Source organism: Pholis gunnellus, assembly GCF_910591455.1.
Source record: "Pholis gunnellus genome assembly, chromosome: 1".
Taxonomy (NCBI): Eukaryota; Metazoa; Chordata; class Actinopteri; order Perciformes; family Pholidae; genus Pholis; species Pholis gunnellus.
In genome coordinates, this window is record NC_136528.1 from 22,665,510 (window position 1) to 22,688,256 (window position 22,747).

A 22,747-nucleotide genomic window follows, 5' to 3' on the forward strand; every position below is an offset into this window, starting at 1 on the left:
ATTCATGTTTCCACAGGGATGTGAGTGCAAGTTGTCCTTTAGTGTTTTGAGCAGGGCTGTGAAGCTGAACCATGGTCTTGATGTCAGACAGTGCTTGTCTGCACCGCTGACTTTGTTTGCATGGACTGCGATTGTTGAGCTTATTCGCAAAAGGACAGTGTTTTTGATCAAACTATTCCAACGGCCAAAGGAACTATATTGTTGTTTATGGAACATAGAGACAAACGCTATTAAAGATGCTGTTGTTTCTGCTTTCTGTTACATTGCTACTGGGGTTTACTCAATATGCAAATGTTTGCAAAAGCATTTTTTGAGCTGCGCGTTTTAGCCAGGCTATCATACTTTTTTATATTTACGTATTACAGTCTGTCAGTGAATCCACCACTTTGTTCCAGACTGAAATATCTCAGCAACTACTGCAAGGTTTGCCATGACATTTGGTACAGACATTCATTGTTTCAAGAGGATGAATCCTACAGACTTTTCTAGTGCTTTGTTATTGTGAGCTTGTTAGCATGCTGACGTTAGCATTTTGCTCAAAGCTCTGCTTTGAAAGCGTTGACATGTCACCAGATGTCATATGGATGTTTTGCAAAATGCGGTGAAAAATCTAATTATAGTTTAATTAAGGTCTCACCTTCATTATACTTAGTCTGACTTTGACCTTGTTTTGGATAATAAGAACACACTGTTTACATAGCATTTCTACAGTATTGTTTTGATTAGTTAACTTTGGAATATTACAGACTATGTAAATGTATGTATGTCTCTGAAGACCTACCAGCTGAGTAGAGCTTGTGGAACAAGCAGAGGAAATATTTCTTTTATTATGCTCTTTATAACCCTAGAGGGTGTTTCATTTTGCTTTGCGTTACAGTCAGAAAATTAATTCAAGTTCATGGCTGCTCTTGCCTTCCACCATAATGCATTAATCAGCAGAGCTACAAAGGTTTATTTCAACGGCAGCGAGTGCTCGACCTATACCGTACGCCCCGAGAATATTAAAACTGCATCTCTGCTGGGGAAATCTCTTTAAAGTGCTGGCCTCTTTTGTTCAGTATTATCAATGGAAATGAGATAATGTTGTACGTTCCCAAGAGTGTTTCAACCTGCATGTTTTCAGCTCTCATAACACCATGGACTCCTTGAGAATACTTTAATTATTGGCATAGTCATGACCAGCACTTATTGAACTGAGAACTGCTGGCCACAAACAGTCCAGTAACGTGTGTGCTGTGACTCTCTGGAAAACTTTATTTCGTGTAGCATCTCTCAGAGAGCAAGGTCACAAAGTGCTCCAAAAGAGTAATATTGTTTATTTTTACTGTTTTTATGGTCTTATTTTTTTAACAAACACTGAAACATGAGCAACAAAAGAACTTAAGGAGCTGAGACAAAGGTCAGTTTACAGCTGCTTTTTAAAGGCATCAGCCGGGGCCGCACATTGTGTGTCTATAGGAAGAGCGTCCCACAGTGTCAGATCCATCACTTCAAAGGCACAATCACCTTTTTGTTTTCAGTTAGTGCGTGGGACAACCAGTAAGCCCTGGTCAGAAGACCCAAGTGACCGACTGGTGATACAAGGATGGAGCAGGTTAGAGATATACACACGTGCCTGACCATGCAGGGATCTATTTTTGAAAACCAAAACCTCAACTGAATCTCGACCAGCCTCAGCCTTTCAGAAGGATGCTGTGATCTACAGTATCAAAACCTGCTCTACGTTCCAGAAGCACCAAAACAGAGCATTCACCCACATCAGAAGATGTGAGTGACAGGTTGGAGCCGGAGAATGCTTCTGGCCTGATCCGAGGGATATGCTCATCCCTCTGCTGCCTGCTCGTACATGGCTGGGAAACTCAAAACAATCATCCATGTTGGATCTTCAAAGAGTAGAGGTTGTCATGTTCTGACACCCCCATGTTTCTGATGCCATTTATCAATGTCACCTCCTGCTGGATACATGCACATGCTGTACTCACAGGCCCGTAGCTACCAATGGGGACATTTAAGTCATGTCCTCTGTATTCTTTCTGGGATTTTATTTGAGTTTTATTAACCTGGTGGACATTTTACAGAAAGCAGATTTCATTATTTCTAATAGACTCTCTCCATGTGAGTTGAATAAGCAAATCAATCTTTGTTAAAACTGTTAAACCCTTAGTGTACGTAAGCACAATCATGCACATTTAATCACTAAAAAGGCAGTAAGTAACACAAATGCATATGCCTTGCCAGTCTAAAAACAACCCAATCTTTTACAAGTGTTTGCTAGAATACAGCATTTTTAAGAAAATGTATCCTCTAAGTATATACACAAGGGTGTTTTGTAGCTTGGAAATGTGTTGCCACCCTAACACTGCTGCAGCGTTCGTCAGGCGCCAGCTCATATAGTCACCAAGGCAACCCTGACGCAAAGAGTTATCCACACAGGCAAACAATTTTGCTTCCAATGTGAGGCATCCCAAAATAGTGCCTGGATCTCACAGTGGAACTCACATCTTAAGAAAGAAACATGGGGAGATATATGATTGAGTGTTCAGCCCCTTTTAATGACAAACAAGATGATTTATTACGGATACCTTTAGCATATACCAGCCTTGTTCTCACCAAACTGTCTTAAGTCATTGTGTGTGTCATCGTTACAATTTCTTTTGCTTTTCGTGAGTCATTTCATGCCACTGCAATAGACGCTCAGAGCGAGTGCTGTGGAAGTCAGGTGATGTATAAAGAGCGATACAATTTGTGGAAGGAGGAGGTCAGGACGGATCGGTTGGACAAAGGTCCTGTGTGGAACCAAAAGACGACTGTTGACTTATTTATGTTGACGTTTAATTTAGGTAACAAACGTCATGAATTAAACCCAAACCACAATATTTTCCTATATCTAATCAATTGGGTTTGTTGCCTCTGTATATCCGTATGTGGCAAATTGTGGAATGAGAACTGCGTTTAATGACATGCAAAAAGCTTAAAATGCATGACATCACACGCTGGTTATACCTGCCAGGGACTGGAGATGAAAATTAGCCTGGCTAAATCTGGCACTTTTAAATGATGGGCTCAAGTGCTCATGTTAATTAATGTGCATTGTCCCTCCTTAAAGCTCAAGTACTGTACTTACATAGAAATCTGAGCTACATCCTGTATGGTTGGAGGGTAGTTTCATGTGTTCCTGGCATCATATTTATATATCTGTTCATCCCAGTAAACTCCTTTGTTGTGTATTGCATCCTCTATTTCTTTCCCATGTGTCCTGACATTTGTCCAATAAATGCAAAAATACACAAAACTAGTTCGTAATAATTTAGTTTGTTTGTGAGTAAAATATATAAAGAAAGTGATATTTAGTAACTGATTCTGGAATAAATGCTGGAAGAGTGTGGATATAACTGACTGGCTGTGGAAAAATATTTGGCATGTCTGTGAGTAGCGCTAGGATGTTTTGGCCCTCCTGGTTGAACTTCCATGACAGCTTCATTTGACAAATGCCTGTGTGCACCTGTTTATCTTAGATCGGATACCAAAGGAGCATGTGTGATTTACAGGACCATTTCAGTGACATGTGGATGGCTGGAAATTTTCTGGGGATAAATCTGTCCAGAGCCCGTCTGTTCAGCATGTCACACTGCTGCCTGCTTATAACACACGCACACACACACACACACACACACACACACACACAGAAAGCTTGCACTGCATGGTCAGGAGGGCAACAGCTTCCCTCTTTGTTTTAACAACCATGGCACACGTATACATACACACACATGCTCCCCACATCTCCAAATATCTCGCTAACGATGCACACAAATCACTGACAGCACATACACATGATAACCGTAGACTTTCCATTACGATCACATAACTACAGCAGGGCCGGCAGGACAGCGGTGAAAGGCTTCATGAGGTGCTCTCTGTGACAGCCAGTGACCCTGCCAGGCCATAAATATTAATGCAGCTGATGAAAGAGGGAGGAAGAGAGAGAGAGAGAGAGAGAGAGAGAGAGAGAGAGAGAGAGAGAGAGAGAGAGAGAGAGAGAGAGAGCACACTGACTGATTGTGACGAGGAAACTGAGATCTCTATGCTGCTTGAATAAATATTTATGGTCAGACACCACAACAACAAAAATTCTAAACGACACAGTTTGTTAGTGCCATTTTTTGTTATCATTCAATTAATGAGTTAATCAATTAATTAAATCATTAATTGATTGATGATTAAATGATTGATTGATTAAAAGGCTGTCTTTCAGACCAGCAAAGGCGGAGACGGTACGTCTGTCCAACCCAGTCTTGCCCTCTAATAGTTGAGCATTTTTCATACAGGCCTAAATGGACAAATTAATCCTGTAATTAGGAATGAAAGTAGCCCATTAGCAGCCTCTGTTCCTGGTTCTGTGGAACAAACAGATTAGTGTGTGTGTGTGTGTGTGTGTGTGTGTGTGTGATTGTGTGCGTGTGTGTGTGTGTGTGTAGGTGTGTGCGTGCGTGTGTGTTTCTGAGCTATAAGTGGTTTAACTTATTGTTTTGGGCCCCTGTCTTTTGGCCCCAGACAGACAATGTTGGACTCATCCTTAATCCTAAATCATTGTCCTTCTCCGCTTCTCACCGCTTTTAGTGAATTTAATCATTTGTGACTTATAGAAATCTAATTTAAACAGTTTTAAAAAGTGTGGAACGTAATGCTTGGTGTAAACAGATAGGAGTTACATGATATCGGGAAGTATTTTGAAAATATATCTGGCTTGGATGTTTGTGAACATAAACAAGGGATGTTCTGTGGTTTATACCCCCACCACTATCATGCCCTCTGAGGCTATTAAATATTCAATTCATGAATAGCTTATAGGAAACAGAAGCACAATGAAAGCGGTTTTGATCATAATGCTCCCACAGTGGATTATCTTTAGTGGTGATGTTCATAGTATGCTGTAAACATACAGAGGTGGGTGGCGACATGGCACATGTGTGCACATGTGTGAATAGAAAAGTATTTATATTGTGTGCAAGGGTAGAAGTGTGAGAATCAAAGATGTTCATCATTGGTGCGTTGTATTTTTCTCAGAACATAAATTGCACAAGGACATGTACAGACATTTTCCATGAAACATGGAGAAGAAAATGCTAATGCCAGCTCGAGATGAGAGGCTGCTCTTGTCTTGTCTGAAACCATTGTTTTTAAAATTACAACAAATGTCGCGTGGTACAAGTGCTACTGTTTAAACTTCATGTATTTTTGGAGAAACTGAAATCTTAAGCACAAACAGTCATGCACTCCCCAGCACCTGCAGCACTGCATGAGTTGGAGGATAACCATTTAACTAACAAAGTGACAGGTATTGTGGACCGAAATCTACTGTATTACTGTCAATGAATCCAACTCCAAACAGCCACAAGGTAAATGTATACACATTATGTGTCACTTACCTGCCAAAACATGTCTTTGGTTCCTAAGACCTCCACTTTGTCATACACACGCGGAATTCATATAGCTGAATACAATTGATGGATGAAAAGGCATTTCTTTCTGCACATTGTTATGCTATTCCGTCAAGAGCAGACCTGTGAACAAACATTCTCCGTGATGAAGTTTAACAAATGCAGATACAGATCCTCTCTCACTGACGATCACCTGTCAGCTGTTTGTCAAATATCACCTCACACATTCAACCTGACTTCAGGGCACTCGCTCGAGCCCAACACAGACTAGATTTCTCGCACTGAACTGAAAAACAGAAAATTAGGTAATTGGACTGCAAACAATAGTAATGAATGTATTCATTTTAAAGAAGCATGATCCCTGTGAGTGTTTTATTAGTATACTGTATATATGGATATTACATATGGATGTTTTTTGGATCATTATTCCTGCAGCAGATGTTTAAGGTGGAGCTTATTTTATACACTGTTGTTCAGTTTGGGTAGTTAGAAAGGGTTTAAAAAATTATAATTAGTAATTAGTAACTAAAGCTGAGTAAAAAGTACTTAGTTATATTCCACCACTGATCATAATATGTACTCTTACAACTCGCAGCTTATCAAAACCATACAAATTATTGCTTTTTATAAAGAGGTGGAACAATATGGAGCAGGATTGAGTTCAGTCTATTGGTCCGGCCCTCCACAACAGTCCCTGTTTCTCATGTGGCCCCTTGGGAAAAATGATTGCCCACCCCTGGTCTAGATTACAACTCCCCCAATTTTTTAAATGCCACAGGCACAAATGCAAAATGATTGTGCTCCTCTGTCAGCTTCTGTTAAGCAGCCCAAATACCCTCTCCTCCCTCCTGTCACATTGGTGCCAACCTCTTTCTATAGCAAACAGTTTGAACTATGTTTGACGTTGCAGTGATAGTGGTTTAGTGAAATGGAGGCGTTAGAGGCAGGGTCCACCAGTTTATTTTCCACCGTTGACTGAACAACTAGTGCTCTGTGGTCACTTGTCAGGGACTCTGGACGTAATTGTAGTTCACACACAATCATGTCAGCTACATTTCACAGCTGACTGAGTTGATACTGCGGCATAAGTACAGCTACTACTGTACAGCCTGGCAGGCCTGGCTTATAGCTGCTGAGGTCTCAACCAGGACTTGGAACCATGTATCTCTGTAAAAACATTAAAGGAGTAGTGCCGATTATTTGAAGTAAAGTTGTATGAGGTACTTATCCATAGGCAGTGTATTACCTACAGTAGGTGGTGGTCAGCGCGTCTCCAGTTTGGAGAAGCAGACAGGAGGACCAGTTCAGTTCCCTGATGGAAAAATATATTACCAACGTTGTGCATAGTACCGTAACCGTCTTATTCACAACAAACTGCAATGGTCATGAACCTAAGCGTGTTTTCTTTGTTACTATAGTGCTGGCTTCAGAAATGGCAGAAGAAACAAAACACAGCAGATGAACTACTTACTGTTAACTGCTACTGCTTGACTTATCTTTCTGCGAAGGACACGATGTGAAGACCGGAGAGTATAGCAATGTTTGCTATGTTGAATGAAGTGTGTGCTCATGTCTGAGCTCATAAATGTGTGAATGCATCATGTCTGCACAACTTGAGTGAATGGATGGCTGAGTCCGTGTCCGAGAGCACTTGACTTCATTATTCTGCACTTCCAGCATGCCAGTCTCAGAAGTACATTTAGCTTCTGAGGGATATCTCTCAAGGTAGACACAGAAACAAAGTAAGAAACTATCATACTGCTACTCTGGGAGGGCAGCTATGATTAGCAACATTGATTTTCACTGCATCCATCGCAGTGACAGGAGAAAATGAAAGCTGAAAGTGTAAATAATATTAGAGCTGAAGTTTGTTTTCATCTTCCGTGAATTGATTGTTCGTGATGAATAAAAGAAGAGCTCCCGTGAGACTGGTAAGAGTAAGTAGTCCGGGAAAGCTACAAACAATCTTGAAGCCATTGATCCCTTTGTCAAGTGAAGGTGTACAGAGATATCAGAGCAACTCATAAACATCTCCCAAAATACCAGACGCAATGTATATCATTATAATGAATAACTTAAAGAAGTGTATTGCTACTGGAAAGGTGGATTTTTCATAAAACTAGGCTGTCTGTTTTTTTTAGAATTGGTGCAAATGACAAGAGAAAACGGAGAAATAGGGCGGTGGTATTCCCTTTTGCTCAAAAGGTATCACAATTTTTTCCCAATACTGAATGTCGATATTTGATGATCCATATTGGCTGATACAGATGTTTTTGTTGTGGCTTTGTTGCAGCTGGTATACAAGGCTCCAGACTATTTTTCACCAAAAATAATTTAAATTTCTGAAGTCAGTGTAGGCCATCAGAAATTATAAATGTTACCTTTTTACTTTGTTATAGTCTTTGATATAATATAAAGTGGTTATTTGCATAAACACACAATTCAAATGATTAGGAATCCTTTTTTTTCATTCATTAATTTAATTCCTTTTGTTGTCATCCATTGTCTCATTCTACCATGATAATGTAATGGAAACCACCTAAACTCCCTCATAGTGTGTACTCAACTTTTCAGGTTGATAATATGACCCCACAAGAGCAAAATGAAATCCTCTCCCCCTCGGAAAACAGGAAGGAAAGTGGTATGCTTTTTAATTTGGATTTAATTAAACACAAATTAAACAGCACTCTGAGAAACAGGGTATAGCCATTTCCATTTATTCTCTTAAAATCCTTGAGGATGCCAACAGCAAGAGCAAAAGTCCATATAGAATTCAAGCCGAGCATTCGTCTTACATTTTTCTTTTTATTAAATGACGATGATTCATTAAATGATTGGCAACAATCCAGCAACAGATTTTCTGATACTATTCATCACCAGTTTGTACTGTGGAGCATCAATACAGCTCTGTTAATTCAAGCCACTACCGTCTACCATCTTGTGTAATTGAGCAGTTAAGAGACTGTTGTTGCTCCAGGCTCTTGCTTTTTATTAGAACTGTAAGTGCACATGTAGACCCACAAATGCACAACCCATGCAGACATACAATACAGCCAGAGACATAAAGCCGGCACTCAAACACACATGCCCAGATGCCCAGATGGCTGGCACACACCTGTGCTTTGCAATGCTTTGCATTTTGTGTGTGTGTGCTTCTCCTCTTCCTTAGAGGCCTGTTAATCTCTGACTTGACCCAGATGGAAAGGCTTTTGTGGGAGATATAGCCTACTGCCAACAGAGATGGGCCCCGCAGGACCACCTGTCAGGAGCCGCTAAAGGAAAACAGAGACAGGAAGTGCGTGTCAGACAGACAGACAGACAGACAGAGATAAAAACAAAAGTGCATACGTTTGCGAATGTGTGAGTCGACGAAGACTGAGAGGAAGGTGGTGGAGAGGCAGTATACAAAGAGCTGATCTGCAGGAAACGTTGCACTACTTCAAACAGACGAAAAGCTCTCAAAAATAGCTTTTGGAGGGGATTAACTCCTATTCTCATGTTCTCTGTAGGATTTTATGATTTTATGGTTAGATTTTCTGTTCTTTCGAGTTATTTTACAGAGCTAGCAGGGACTAGAGGGAGGAGAAGCCCTGAAATGAAAGCTAGCCTGAGGTGTTATATTATGAAATGTTATCTTCTGTACTCAGGAATGGGCACACAAATAGGGGAAGCTCATTGGTATTCCAGCACACCTGTAAGCTTGTTTCTTTCATTTGAGGTGCACAGTTCAACTGAATTGATATGGAAACATAAGAGTGAGAAAGGAGCTATCCATGCCACATTCCCATCCAAAAAAGTGCAAATTGCATATTTTATACACTTTTAATTAGCCCCCACTTTCCGTCTATATCACAATAGTCAACCATGCATATGTGCTTATATCAAACGGAAAACTGAAAGAGTGCATTTTCAATAAATTCATCACTGTGGAATAGTTACTGTAGTGAAAACCTCACACTTACCTCCCTCCTCATAAAGCTGCTATTTCACCCAAGTGTCACCAGCAAGCTCACACTGAACTGTGTAATTGGTGTTTCGGGCATTTTCACATTTTAAACGTTTTTTAAAAAAATAAACAAAAAATATTTTTGCCATGAGATAGGGGCACCGCTGTGATGTGGCTGTCGGCACGGAGGACAAAAAGGCAAAGACAGAAGCTTGTTTGGGTTTGTTTGAAGACATTTTCTTTGGTCCTCTGCCAAGAAAAAAATATTTCCCCGTTGCTAAGCAACCTGCTTTTGCATCTTCCCTACATCCTTTGTTGAATCTTAAAGTTTATTTTGGCTCGGTGTGTGGATGCTTATCTGAATGTGTTCAAGTTCATCTAACTCCAACTGTGATTCAACTGTGATCCTGGTGACAGAAATGTTAGAAGTTAGAGGCACGTTCAGTTGTCATAACTACCACAGAATCTAAATTCAGATGCAATCCCATGTTGTCTGCAGAGACTAGGCAGGTAAGTACTATTCTTTAATTATAAACTCTTATGGAGTACTTCCCATCCAATCACAATGCAGGTTCAGCAGTAAATGTTGTATACTTAACCATAAACATTAGCTGTTAATGTGAGCAGTGAGTGTGAAACCTGGTGCACAGGGCTGAAATGTCTTGCTCAGGGACACTTAGGCAGGGATGATGCCTGCCAACATGGAGGCTTCACCCCGAGTCCTCCTGTTGAAAAGTGGCCACTCTAAAGCAACCTCGCTGCCAGCCTGAATAAAGAGTGTGCGTGTTATTCCTTTATACACCAGTCAAGCTGAAAGAGAGAGTGCAAGGTTGTGCGTGTGTGTGTGTGTGCGTGAGTGTGTGTGTGCTTCAGAAGTGTGTTTTCTCTCCGCTCTGGTCACAGTTTGCCTGTCACCTCTGGTCAGTTTGCATTAGCACTGCCACTCTGCATCCCCGTTGCTCCTCAGATCACCTCCTCTCCTCTCACACTGTGTATCTGCCAAGAAGGCATTCGAATGAGAGTAAGAGCAGAGCTTCTTTGCTCTACCAACCAACTTCACTCTGAACAGCTGGAAGAACGAAGAAGCAGGTGATTAAAGAAGCTCCTTTGTGATTCTCACTCACTGTGAACTGTGTCAGTTAAGTGACTCAGCTTCAGGCGATGTGGTGCTACTTTGCCGCATCGTTACAATACCTCTGTAATCTCATTTTGATCGTTGCCCCCGTACTCTGAGCATGGTGTGGCAATTTCTGACTTGTTTTACCGTTTCATTGTTCCTTTCCTTTTGTGTCTAATTACAGTATAGTTGCTGCAGTTGCAACTTTTATTTGGGACACTGCTGTTTGTTTCCAACTGACCTGAACCAATCTAATTGTAAGCATGATGACAAAGGGTTCGATCCCCGGCTCCGCTAGTCCATGTCGATGTGTCCTTGGGTAAGACACTGAACCACAAATTGCTCCTGCAGGCTGTTCCTGCGGTGTATGAATGGGTATGAATGATTAGTTAATGTCCTAATTGGCAAGTGGCCCCTGTCATCAGTGTATGAATGGGTGTGAATGGGTGATGAATGATGACATGTAGTGTTAAAGCACTTTGAGTGGTGGGAAGATGAGAAAAGTGCTATGCTATACATTTTTACTGGGAAGATATCATCGCTCACATCACTATTTATACTTACACCCCGTCTTCACTGAGACTCTTGCATTACATTTCTACTCTATTTTGTATATTTTGTATTCTTTGATCACATCTTATAATCTATAATCTATTTGGCTACTTCTTGTTTAGCGTCACATCCTTGAAAGAAGACCATTTAAATTATTGTAGATTAGAGTGTGTATAGGTTTCATTGCATTGTGCAACTTCAAACTAATCCCAAAACCTTCTTTACTTCCATGTGAATTTTCTGGAGGCACTAGAGGAAGAACACTTTATATTTCTAAACCAGACTATATGGAGGTGTGTAAATGATTAAAAAAAAAGCTTTATTTCTTTTGGCTGTAATTTGGATGACAGATACAGTTTTTTTTCAACCAATTTTTCAGCTCTTTGTTGTGTGTCTGTGTATGTGTTTGTGTGTGGTGATAATTAAATGCATCTCATCACTGTGCTCTAACTTTGTGTTGTTTATTTGATTGCACATCTAAGAAATGCTGTTTCAAGCAATGGCATTGAAAGAACTGAATTGAATATGAATAAAAGGAAAAAATACAAGATGTGGTTTGCTCAACACCATCAAAAAAATAAAAAATGAGGTTCCACTCTGCTGTTTTCCACATAGACTAAAAGATATCCATTGAGGCAATTTGGGAAGTTTTTTTAATCCTGCTGTTATTTTTTCCTCTTGATTCCTCTCCTTTGCATTTATGCCACATTGCTTCTCTCAGCATATAAAAGCACACACCTATTGTAACCATCTTTGGGTCTTTATTTCTATTTTCCACACACTCTTATATTGTATAAAATGACAGGAAGTGACAGGTAAGGGATCAGACAAAGGGATGAGCAGATTGTGAGAGAAATCCGGGTAGAGTTTGAAAGGGAACGGTTGGCTGGGTGAGCAGGAACCTTCCGACTCGAGATAATGCCGGATGAATGATGTCCTCCCCTAAGGCCCTGAGAAGCAGGAAGTGTGGCTCCATATTAATTAGAATATGAATTAGATAGACTCCCTTATCTGATGGCTCATAAGAGCAAGAGCGGCATGATCCAGACAGCAGCAGCAGCAGCATTAGGTGTTTGAGCAAATAGTCACATTTCAGGTCACGTTGCTCTCTTGCAGTCATTATGACCACTTTCAGCCTAAAATTAAAACAAAATCAAAAGAGTTGTTTAATAGCTCTGTTTATGGTTTCATTATGCTTTTTAAAACATGCTAATATAGATTAATCTTATTTGCTCAGTGTAATACTGTTCACCCACAAATGACATTTGGAAAAAATATAGGAGGACCTCAGGAGGTCTGTTGCCCTTTAATTCATATTTAGCAATATTGGAAAGTTAATTTGCAATGAAATGTCAAAAAATGAAGAGCAGCACAATAAATGCCACTGACAGAGAGGAGACGGCTAATTGGTGCCGAAGATACTGGCATTCTGATGGTTATTAATACATTTAATCACCTTGCTTTAAACGTCTATCGCTAAACAAGACTACAGCCATGCCAGCAGCTCTGTGACGGGCACAGAAGTGCGTAATGCTAATGTCGGCATGCTAACATTCTAGCAAAGATAATGTTGACATATGTTAAGCAGGTTGATCATGTGCAGTATCTTAGTTTAGTTACGTCTGTTAAAATGTTACAACATTTGCTAATTAGATCAAAACACAAAGTACAACTGGTGGGAAATATCGATAGTTTTGCAAGTATTTAGTCATGAACCAAATATTGGACAATTTAAATTTTGACCTGCTGATCGAGAGGAGAAGTTCAGCAGGGTATTACAACTCATCCTGAGGGGGACATGAATGTCTGAACCAGATGTTATGGCAATCCATCCAGTAGATGTCAAGACATTTCACTTCCATTCACAAATGTCAATCTGCTGGTGGTGCCAGAGGAAAAGTCAGGGGATCATCAAGTAGACTTCATCATATGGGGAGCATACATGTTTGTACAACATTTCATGTCAATTAAATTCAATAGTTTCAGCGTTTTGACAGCGTTTTACATCCTACTAATAACTTATGGACACGTTATCCTTGATTTTCAACGGACCGCCTCAAGCAAGCAGCATCTTTTACAAAGTTCCTGCTGTACTTCTTCTGTGTGGTGTGAGAGTCTGCTGGGACCAGGTTCATTATAGGCCTGTCTCATTACAGCAGCCCCCCCCTGCACCAAGAGCCTCGAGGGGAGCAGAGAAGACAGAGCCTCCTTGTTTTAGCTCTTTAGAGGTCAGTGGTTGATTAAAATGTTGAGAAGTGGAGGTTAATCAGCCACTGACCCTCGGGTTGATGCTGTCTTTCACGGTCGGTTTTAATCAATAAGTGTGAGCATTGGCACAGATGAACTCCTTACACAGAGCGACCCTACTTCCCTTATAGTACCTGACCGTCTAGTTACCCATTATCTATGCACTCCTCATGTGGACGTTTTGCAGGTAGAGGGCTGTACTTGGTGAATTCACATTATTTAAAAGGCAAAAGGTTAGATTCAAAAAGTACTCCCAACATGAGAGATGTAGCTCGGCTTCAGCGGACTTGATGTAGGTTTCACGGCTCATCTGCCAATAAAAGGTGTTGGAGTGCAACTTCCACATGATGTCTGTAACCACAGGAACTAATCCATCACATCCTGTGGAGATGCAGTCTGACATGCTGTCAACATGACTGCACATCAAAGCCAAAGAGCAAAGTCGAGAGGCAAAGTATTTTTTTTTTAACTCTTACAGTCAACAACTATAGAAATATAAAAACATGGTTCATGACCACCTAGAACGAAGCTTGTTTTAATGGTGTGATAACATCTTATGGCGTTGTATGTCTCATAAGGCGCTATGTTGAAACATCACTTGCTGTTGCTGGCGTGCAGGAGTCTACTATCTTACGTTATCATGCACTCCATAAACCCAGTGTCCTGTTAAACAGGAAATACATCAATTTACGGAGACACTGTGCTAGGTGTGAATTTAATCTCCATGCAATCCTTCTGCTGTGCAGTGTAAACAACGCCTTAAAGCACCGAGAAAATGCAAATATGTATGCTGCTGCATTCAACTGTGTTTATATTTTCGGTAAATTTGCATTTCGGCTCACTGTGCTCGCTTCTGATTCCCATCTGTGTTTTTGTCGAGTTAGAGTTTCCGCAAATGTATGTGTCATATCTCTAAGCACATATACTTACATGAGTGGGGGTTTAAAGTGATGTGTGCTCCCGTGATGAAGCTATTCCCCGGCAGGATTAGAGGTCTGTGGAAGTCGTTACGTCTGGTTTAGTGTGACGTCCCCTGGGTTCTGCTGCTGAGAGTTAGTATCAACACCTCCACTGTTTATTTGGACCGGCACTGAACTCAAGGTCACTCAACTCCTATCACAACTAATTCTGGTGACGTGGTCGAAACACATACACACACACACATGCATCTAAGGATATTCACTACTGCCCTCAGTGGGAGGAGGGAGCAGGAAGGTAGAAAGGTATTTCTGTTAACAGTGGGAGCCAATGAGAACCAGCTGCTGCTTGCTTTCTCGAGTGTGTTTATAAAGTCAGTAGATGGGACACCAGGAGAATACATTGTTTTCTTTGCTGATTGTGGCTTAACCCCAAGGTAGGGGTGTGTTTTAACATATTTTAAATTACTTTAAGATCTGGAAGTTCCTAAGGCTAATACACGACAGTTTCCTGCCAATCAATATTCAGTAATGATCTCTTATTCTCCTTAAAGAGTTGTTTGTTCCAGGATGTTTCTGAGCTCTGCAGGGCCTGAGGATTGATATACAGTGTCAGAGGGAAGCTGAATCAGAGGGTTTGTGATCTGCTGAGCAGGAGCAAAGACAAAACAACATTGCCTCCAGCTCTCATGGCTCAGGGATGATTTAAATAAATAGCGTTGTGTCGCAGTGCTGCTGCAGACTAAATACTAATTTGTGCTGCAGTCAAAGGATGCTAACAGTGTTTCAAATTCTTCTTTTATAAAATTCCCATCTGATCACAACTGCCCAATCTTTAATTGCCCTAAAGCACTTCCACAGGGTTAAACCCCAGCTCTACATCATTATGTCTTTTTAAATAGGCTGATTTGAATGCTGTGGTATCCCATAGTGCGGATACCACTAAAATTGACCAATAATTGATCTGTTTTTTTAGAACAAGAACCCTAAAATCAAATAATTTTTTTACAATAATAGAAAACAGCAAATCCTCCATCCAACTTCTCAATCCAGAGAATATTTGGCATTTTTGCTTCAAAAGTGACTTTTTAAATTAATCGAATTTCTATTGACAGACTAATCGAATAATCCTTCCACTCTAGAGTTCAACCTTTCTTCTATCTTCTCATCATTTATAACAATATAAGTGATTAATGAGGACAATCAGCAGCAACAAGCAAACAATAAAGCCCCAAGTCACAAGTTTGTCTCAAAGAACATTATAATATGTACAACATACAACTCATTTTATCCTTAGATCCTCCATTCAGGTAAGAATACATTCATTTGTTGCTGATATTAGGAGGTAGGTACTATGGCACTGACATTAAGTTAACAGATAGATTTCCTGAGGTTGTCACGCATGTTAGAGATGCAGCGCATGCATGATAATCTGTAGAACTAGAACATGTGAAGGTCATTATGCACAAGGTTATTTTTATGCGTCTGTATTTTACTGAATGTTTCAGTCATAATAGTATTAGCAGAAGAAATTGCACTTTGCATATTATCAGATTTGTGCCACATGTGTGTTTAATAGCTTGAAGCGTTAGTGATGCACATGGCCTAATCTGCACATTCTGTACCTGTGCGTGTACGTAGATATACATGGAATGTCTATGATGTCCTATTATAACCTATTATTCATATACATGGAAGTTTTGTGCATATAAGTGTAAGCTTCGGGGCATATACTCCAATAATGAAATATTCATACATTGCTGCTTAAAATACTGCTGAAATTGTCAGTTGATAATATATGAGCCCAAACTTTCCTCTGTTCTTATAATAGTTGGCTTATAATGAAACAATGAAAGTGTATTATTGTTTGCTGCTCCATCAGTCCAGTTTCCCACTGAGATGCTTATCTTATCTCTGATTTGTGTGTCTTCAAATAAACAGAGGTGATGATGAATGAGCTTGGTTTTTTGTTGTTGTTGGTGGCTGATAGATGAGGAGAGCTTTACAAGGGAAAGAATATAAATGTTTACAGTTTGTATTATTTGTTAAATTGACATTGATTTACAGAGATTTCCCAAATCCATTCAAACTCCACACAAGAACAACATTTTGGATAGCAGTTGGATTAGAAGATTGATACCACTCTCCTGTCCATCCATCCTGTAGAATATAAGGCTACAGCCTGCAGGCTGTTAACTTAGCTCAACAGAAAGACTGGAAACAGCTAAGAATACAAAATCCACCTCACATCATTTGTTTGTTTACAATTAACCAAATGTAAAAACATCAGTTTACCTGCTGGCCTGATATTTAACAGATAAAGTGACATGAATCCTCTTATTTAACTCTCCGCCAGAGAGCAATTAAGCCTATTTCCCAAAATGTAGAACTTTTTTGTCGATAAAAAAAGTTTTGGGTTACATTCAGTGTTGCCAAAACCCATTTTGTCAATCCTTGAGATACAACAATTGAATCCAGTTTCTTTTTAATACAAAATGTACCAAGTATTTAAAATCCTGCATTGTTATCATGCATTATTATTATTGACTAGCAGTCTTATTCTTCCCTGTTTTTGTTGACACTTTGCTGTGTGTCTCCACAAAAAAATCTAAAAAAAGCACCACTTTCAATTTTGTGTGTACCAGAGATGTGCTCATAAGTTTCTTGGAAATATGTAATTCACCATGAAAAAAGCATAAATAACCACTAATCAACTAAGAGGAGGCAGCCCTAAAAAACTCCACAAGGTACCTTTAAGATTATACCCCTTTAGATACAGCTTACCTAACTACACCTCTCCAGTGTACACAAGAACACAACTCTAAACAGTCTACTTTGTTTTTTTTACTACATATATGCTCCATCTAAAACGCCATTCCTTACCTCTGCAGTTTGAAAAACTACTGCAGCTGGATGAAGGATAGAAAGAGGCAAAGCTAAAGCCAAATGATTTCACCTCACTGACGGTTATGGAGAATTACAGTGATACACCTGAACCATGGGTCTTATATCGTAATCTATGAGTGTGTGTCATGGAGATGAATGGTGATTATATTGTGGTGTATTGTCCTCCGCAGTGAGCGCTAAACGATGTGAGATGACACGCAGTGTAAATCTGCCTCGGCTGTTACAGCGACCGAGTGGCGCGTGCGTAGCTTTGTGTGTGTGTGTGTGTGTTTACCTCTTTGACATGCAGAGGGCAGCGCAGCAGTAATTAATGACTAGTTGCTAAATGGTGCTATGTGATCCTACATGGTAATGAGAAGGCATTGGTGTGGGGCCAGGCGTGACAGTCGGCTCAGCAGAGAGACACCGTGGGGGACGCACAGGTGACACCTGGGTCACGCAGGCCTGGAGAGGACTGTTTGGATATCAAAAGGATTTCATGTGGGACTTTTTCACCATTGTTTCATAGAAACGCACAATTCAGCCAGTGTGTGAATTATCAGGGGGGTGGTAGCATCACTTTGTTGTCTTGTGGTTGTGTGTTTTTTCTCGTTGCTGCAGATTTAAATAAAGACTGATCGGAACATCTGACACAGATTTCTAAGAGAATTATGCAACAAAACAAAACAAAAAACGAATTATTATTTTAAAGCGGCGTGATATTATGGCAGTTCACCCCCACAGTCACTGGAGCTTCGATAAAGAGGGATTGTTTTCTCCCCAGTTGAAATTGCAGCCGGTTATTGTTTGAGGTGCAGCATTTCATCCGACTGGCTCAGCTGGCAACAATGCAAACCCCGAGAGGTTTCATTGAAATACAACTAATGGCCTGTGTGTCAGAGATAGCTTTTTCCTCTCACTGGTTTGTGCATTTTTAAAATCCTCTTTGTGAACGTTATTGTAATGGCACCATTCAAGTTAAATACTCCTCCACTCCCATGTGAACTAATGAAGATGCTTTCTGCAGAGCAGCATTTTGATAAAGTTAACTATTACTGTCACACCCGGTAATCAACGACATAGAGCCAGTCTGGACATCATGACAAAAGTCTGTCCGTCTGGATACTATAGAACCAGCGGTAACAGTGTTCCTCTGCAATACAAAGCTAAAGTTCACAATGAAGAGCACTCAGATTTTCTTCTTGTATCCTGCTTAAAAATAAAAAAAGTTACCAGAAGAACATTTGAAAATGTAGAAACATTCTTGCATTTGTGATATTTCTGCTTTTCACAAATCCCAGGGAGTTTCAAAAACATTCATCCCTAAGAATGAAAAGAAACAGTTCATAATGTACATGGCCCATCTCTGTTAGCTTGTTCCACTGGTATATCCCATCAGTCTGGGTGAGAAACCTCAGTTCTTCCAAACTTTATCACAGTGTACATAAATCCGTCATATCTGATACTTACAGCAGCATCAATAAAATGAATGTCAATGTTCTGTCAAGGTGGCAATGTACAATATTCCCCACAAGCCCTTGTGTTTTTGTTTTCATATGCAAACAAAATGCACTTGACAGAAGTGATTAGGTAATGTTGGTGTGTGTAGCAAAACCTTTTTCATGTTTGCCATCAGTCAACATTTGCTCTGGTGTTTTATAATTATGTTCAGCTGTACATTTTACATGTATGTATGTGTATAGTCAGAAATATCCTCAAAGCCTTATGCCAAATTAAATATTCAGAGCATTAATATAGCAGCAAACAACTATTTGCTATGTAAAGATATGTGGAGTAATGTCGACTTCAGCAGAGAATGAAGTCAGTCTCCCTCTGTGTGTTATTATCAGAGCCCGGCTGTGCGTCCTTTATTGTAGTTAATATATATATATGTATAAATATAATATGCAATGCATACATAACATGATGTTACACATACAGTATATATACAACTTATACTCTCCAATCAGATAAAGAGTAGGGTAAGTGGGCGGGTCATGCTTTTGATTTTGCTTCCCAGAGACTTGATTACATTCTCGTGCAGCTGATCAACCAGAGAACCAGACATCTGATATCACATTCAAATGAAATGCTAATTATTCACATCTACACATCATCACCACCAATGAACCACGGGACTACAGAGCCTTGTTCTCTTCCTGTCTCCTCTTCTTCTTCTCTCTCACTGTCTATTAATCATTGCACTGTTCCTTTTGTTTTAACTTTGTTTTAATTCACCGTCACTCTTTTCCTGATTTTCCATCCAAAGAAGTGCTCCTCGTGCTCGCCCATCAGCCTCTCAATCTTTCAATTTTCTGCCAGGGTGAAAAGCACTTAAACTTATCGCTCCATCTGTTTATTACATGCCACCTCCAGTTCCTTCCCTTCTCCGCCCCTGGTCCCTCTCTCCTCCTCTCCATCTGTGTATGTGTGTTGTCAATAACCTTTATAGCCTCCAAACTCCTCCTGCTAGTGCCCTTTATGTCCTCCACCAACACAAGCTTTGAAAATAGGCTATTGTGATTTTTAATTAAATTCATCAATTATGAACCCGTGAAAATGTTCAGAAAACGCTGGCACCTGGTTTCCAATTTCCTGGACAGACTTGTCTGTTGTCAATTTTAAAACTATTTTCCGTTGTGCTTGACCTGTAATTTAAAGTATCAGAAATGGTAGCCATATTTATTCTAACAGGATTGATATCCACGGGGCTGTTAGCCTGGAAATAAAAAGAAGGCTTTACCCTGAGGAAGAGAGGGGAAAACCTTTGGTGTGAAAGTACATTGGCCCTAAACTGCCAACTGTATCCGCTTAAAGCGTAGAGAAATATAAGCTCTGTTAGCGTGTGTGCATATGTGTTTGTGTTTTGAATGCAAGACGTTAGCTCCAACATTGTTCAGTTGTCGATAAAGATAGAAATAGCTCGCTGTGGGTCGGGAATTTTAATCTGACAATAAGTTGTTTGTTATGTAATTTGGTGAAAACCTTTTCTGTGATTGGAATTGCTCTCACAGTCAGACTCGTGAGGTCTGAGGACAAACAGGTTTTTCAGCGCTAATTTCCACTTCGGTTATCTGATGAAATCACTGAGTGACGACGAGTGATTGGCAAAGTACACTGCGCCTCTGCAATTACAGCTGCTTTTTGAACACAATATTGGGAAGATATAAGTGTCGAATCAGTGTTCGTAAGCAGCAACATTTTGACAATATGTTGTCTTTTTTTCTCTATTTCTTTCTCTGTCACAGATCACATTCTTCATGCTGCTGTCAGCTGTGTGTGTAATGCTCAACCTGGCGGGCTCCATCCTGTCCTGCCAGAACGCTCAGCTGGTCAACTCTCTGGAGGAGTGTCAGCTGGTGAGACCCACTGGACTTTAACTAAAGAAAATGTGTATATATATATATATATATATATATATATACATTTTATTTAATCAAATGTCAGAACCTGATTGATTAAAGCATAACAAATCAAACCCCTTCTTCTTAGTAAGAATGCACACAGACCATCACACAATGATAGATGGAAACAGGTCAACATACTCTTTCAAGTGTTACATTTATAACAACAAAATAAGAAATTCTAAATATTATTTAATGTTATAATTTTCATAAAAAACATATTTTTTTATTTTACTTTTATTTAACCAAGTCAATTGAGAACCAGTTCTCATTTACAATGACGACATGGAAAAGCTAAAATAAGTACAATACCACTGACATGCGAATTAATGGCGTTTCTCAGTAGCCTCATTTATACCTTCATCACAAACACATGCAGGGACTATAAGCCTGTAGATAAATGTGAACGATTGGTGCAATACTTGTATTGTGTTGTTGTTGCGTAATAGACATGTGTTCGTTGTTGTCTGCTTGTGAGTCAAGATTTAAATTCATGAATGTTGGCACATGGCAGACTGACAGGCGGCACTTCTGCTCTGAGCAGGCTGCAGCTCTGAGTCAATATCAAAAGTAAACTGAACTATTTGTCTGTTAATGACTAATGGCTGGTGATTATCACATCCATCTTTGTCAGAATGTAAAATAGCTCAAATACAGATAAACAACTTTGAAAGAGTATTGTAGCGACTCAAAGAGAGACGTGGTCAGAATCAAAGCAGTAGACACCGATTCCTGACTTTAAGTCATACAGATACATTAAAGGGACCAGAATACTCCAATTCAAGAGCTTGTTCGATAAGCAAACAGCTTTCAGCCCACCCTTCAAGTATGGCTGTTTGGAACCACTATAAACACTTTTTTTTTTTTTCTTCTAGCTTAACCCGACCCTTAGGTTGAAGTACTTTTACGTGGTTGAATGGACTTGAAAACAACTATATGCTTCAGTTTCACGGGGTTATAAAAAGAAGCGTGAACGTGTCAGATGCATTTACATAAGGTTGAACCTTTTGCAACTTCCCCACGTTGTACCACTGAACAACATTTTAATCTTTGAGTAATGGTGGGCGATGCCGGCATGTTTTTTGAGGTTCAGTGGCATCATGTCACATCTCCAGTGATTGAGTCCATATATGTTAGTCACTAGATTCTCAAAAAACACCTGATCCTTCCCTTCCCAACAGCCATCAATAGGGTATTTTTGTCGTCTGTTTCCTTGTAAATGCCCCTGCATTTCAAACTCCATAACCCCAATTTGAAAAGCAGGCTTTCTGTTACACTTTTTTAGTCTCCGAGTCAAAGTGAAGATAATCCCTGATGACATCAGATGTGCTGGAGCTCCTCCGCAGCCACACAATACATCATACAACTGTTTTCACAAGCTGAGCCGATCTCACCTGTGTAAAATTGAAAGACTTTTTTACAAGCGCTTTCCAGCAGTTGGATACATGCTCTCTGCACTCTGGCACAGCTGTGTTAACACATGGAAAACAGGATGGCACACTTCAAAATAAGTGTATTGAGCTTTTACTCCTTGCAGCTGGGGATCAGAAGTAGTTGGACACAGAACACTCAGTCTTCACATTTTCATAATGAGATGCTAAGCAGATTTTTTAAAGCTGAATTTGTAGCGCCAGGATCTCCTATGTTTTTTCATGACTGAAGAAGCCTCTTGTGATTCATCCAGCACCCAACCCACTAACCCCAACCACTTACACATTAGAAGCAGCTTTTCTGCTTGCGAAAGTGGGACCAGCCGAGTAGACCAACTTCACTGATTCATGTGGCTCCCCAGAGATCCTCCCCTAGTCATGTCTGAAATGCTAACGTTCCTCATCTCCTCTCCCCAATGTAATTAACCCATCCTCGTTGGGTTCATGTCCTGTTTCTCTCAATCTGGGACACATAGCAGAGGTACGCTCTACCTCCGTCCCTCCCTGGGTAGCTCCACATATCTCACAGCCTCTCTTCTTTTGTTGTGCACTTCTGATCAGCCATGTGCAGCGGCCTTTCTCAATGACAATACAGAATCATATTCAGTATCTTGTGTCTGTTTAGTTTATCTTTTGGACTGTTTTCACAGTGTGTTTATGTCAGAAGTAATCCCAGCATGAACTACATCACCACTACACACCAAGCTCAGGTCTGATCAGTGCATGTTTTTGTGCGTGTGCTTGTGTGTGTGTGTGTGTGTGTGTGTGTGTGTGTGTGTGTGTGTGTGTGTGTCTGTGTCTGTGTGTGTG

At 40.1% G+C, this 22,747-nt stretch overlaps 1 protein-coding gene across 1 annotated transcript in view; it reads left to right on the forward strand.

Annotated features, from left to right (window-relative positions):
• The window catches only part of fam189a1 (family with sequence similarity 189 member A1), a gene marked incomplete at both ends in the record, with an annotated part of 77,017 nt that overhangs the window by 39,386 nt on the left and 14,884 nt on the right, over positions 1 to 22,747 (forward strand). Inside the window, one exon of the mRNA XM_079184532.1 lies at positions 20,352 to 20,462. Coding sequence (XP_079040658.1) covers positions 20,352 to 20,462 — 111 coding nt within the window. The remainder of the gene's footprint in view (positions 1 to 20,351; positions 20,463 to 22,747) is intronic.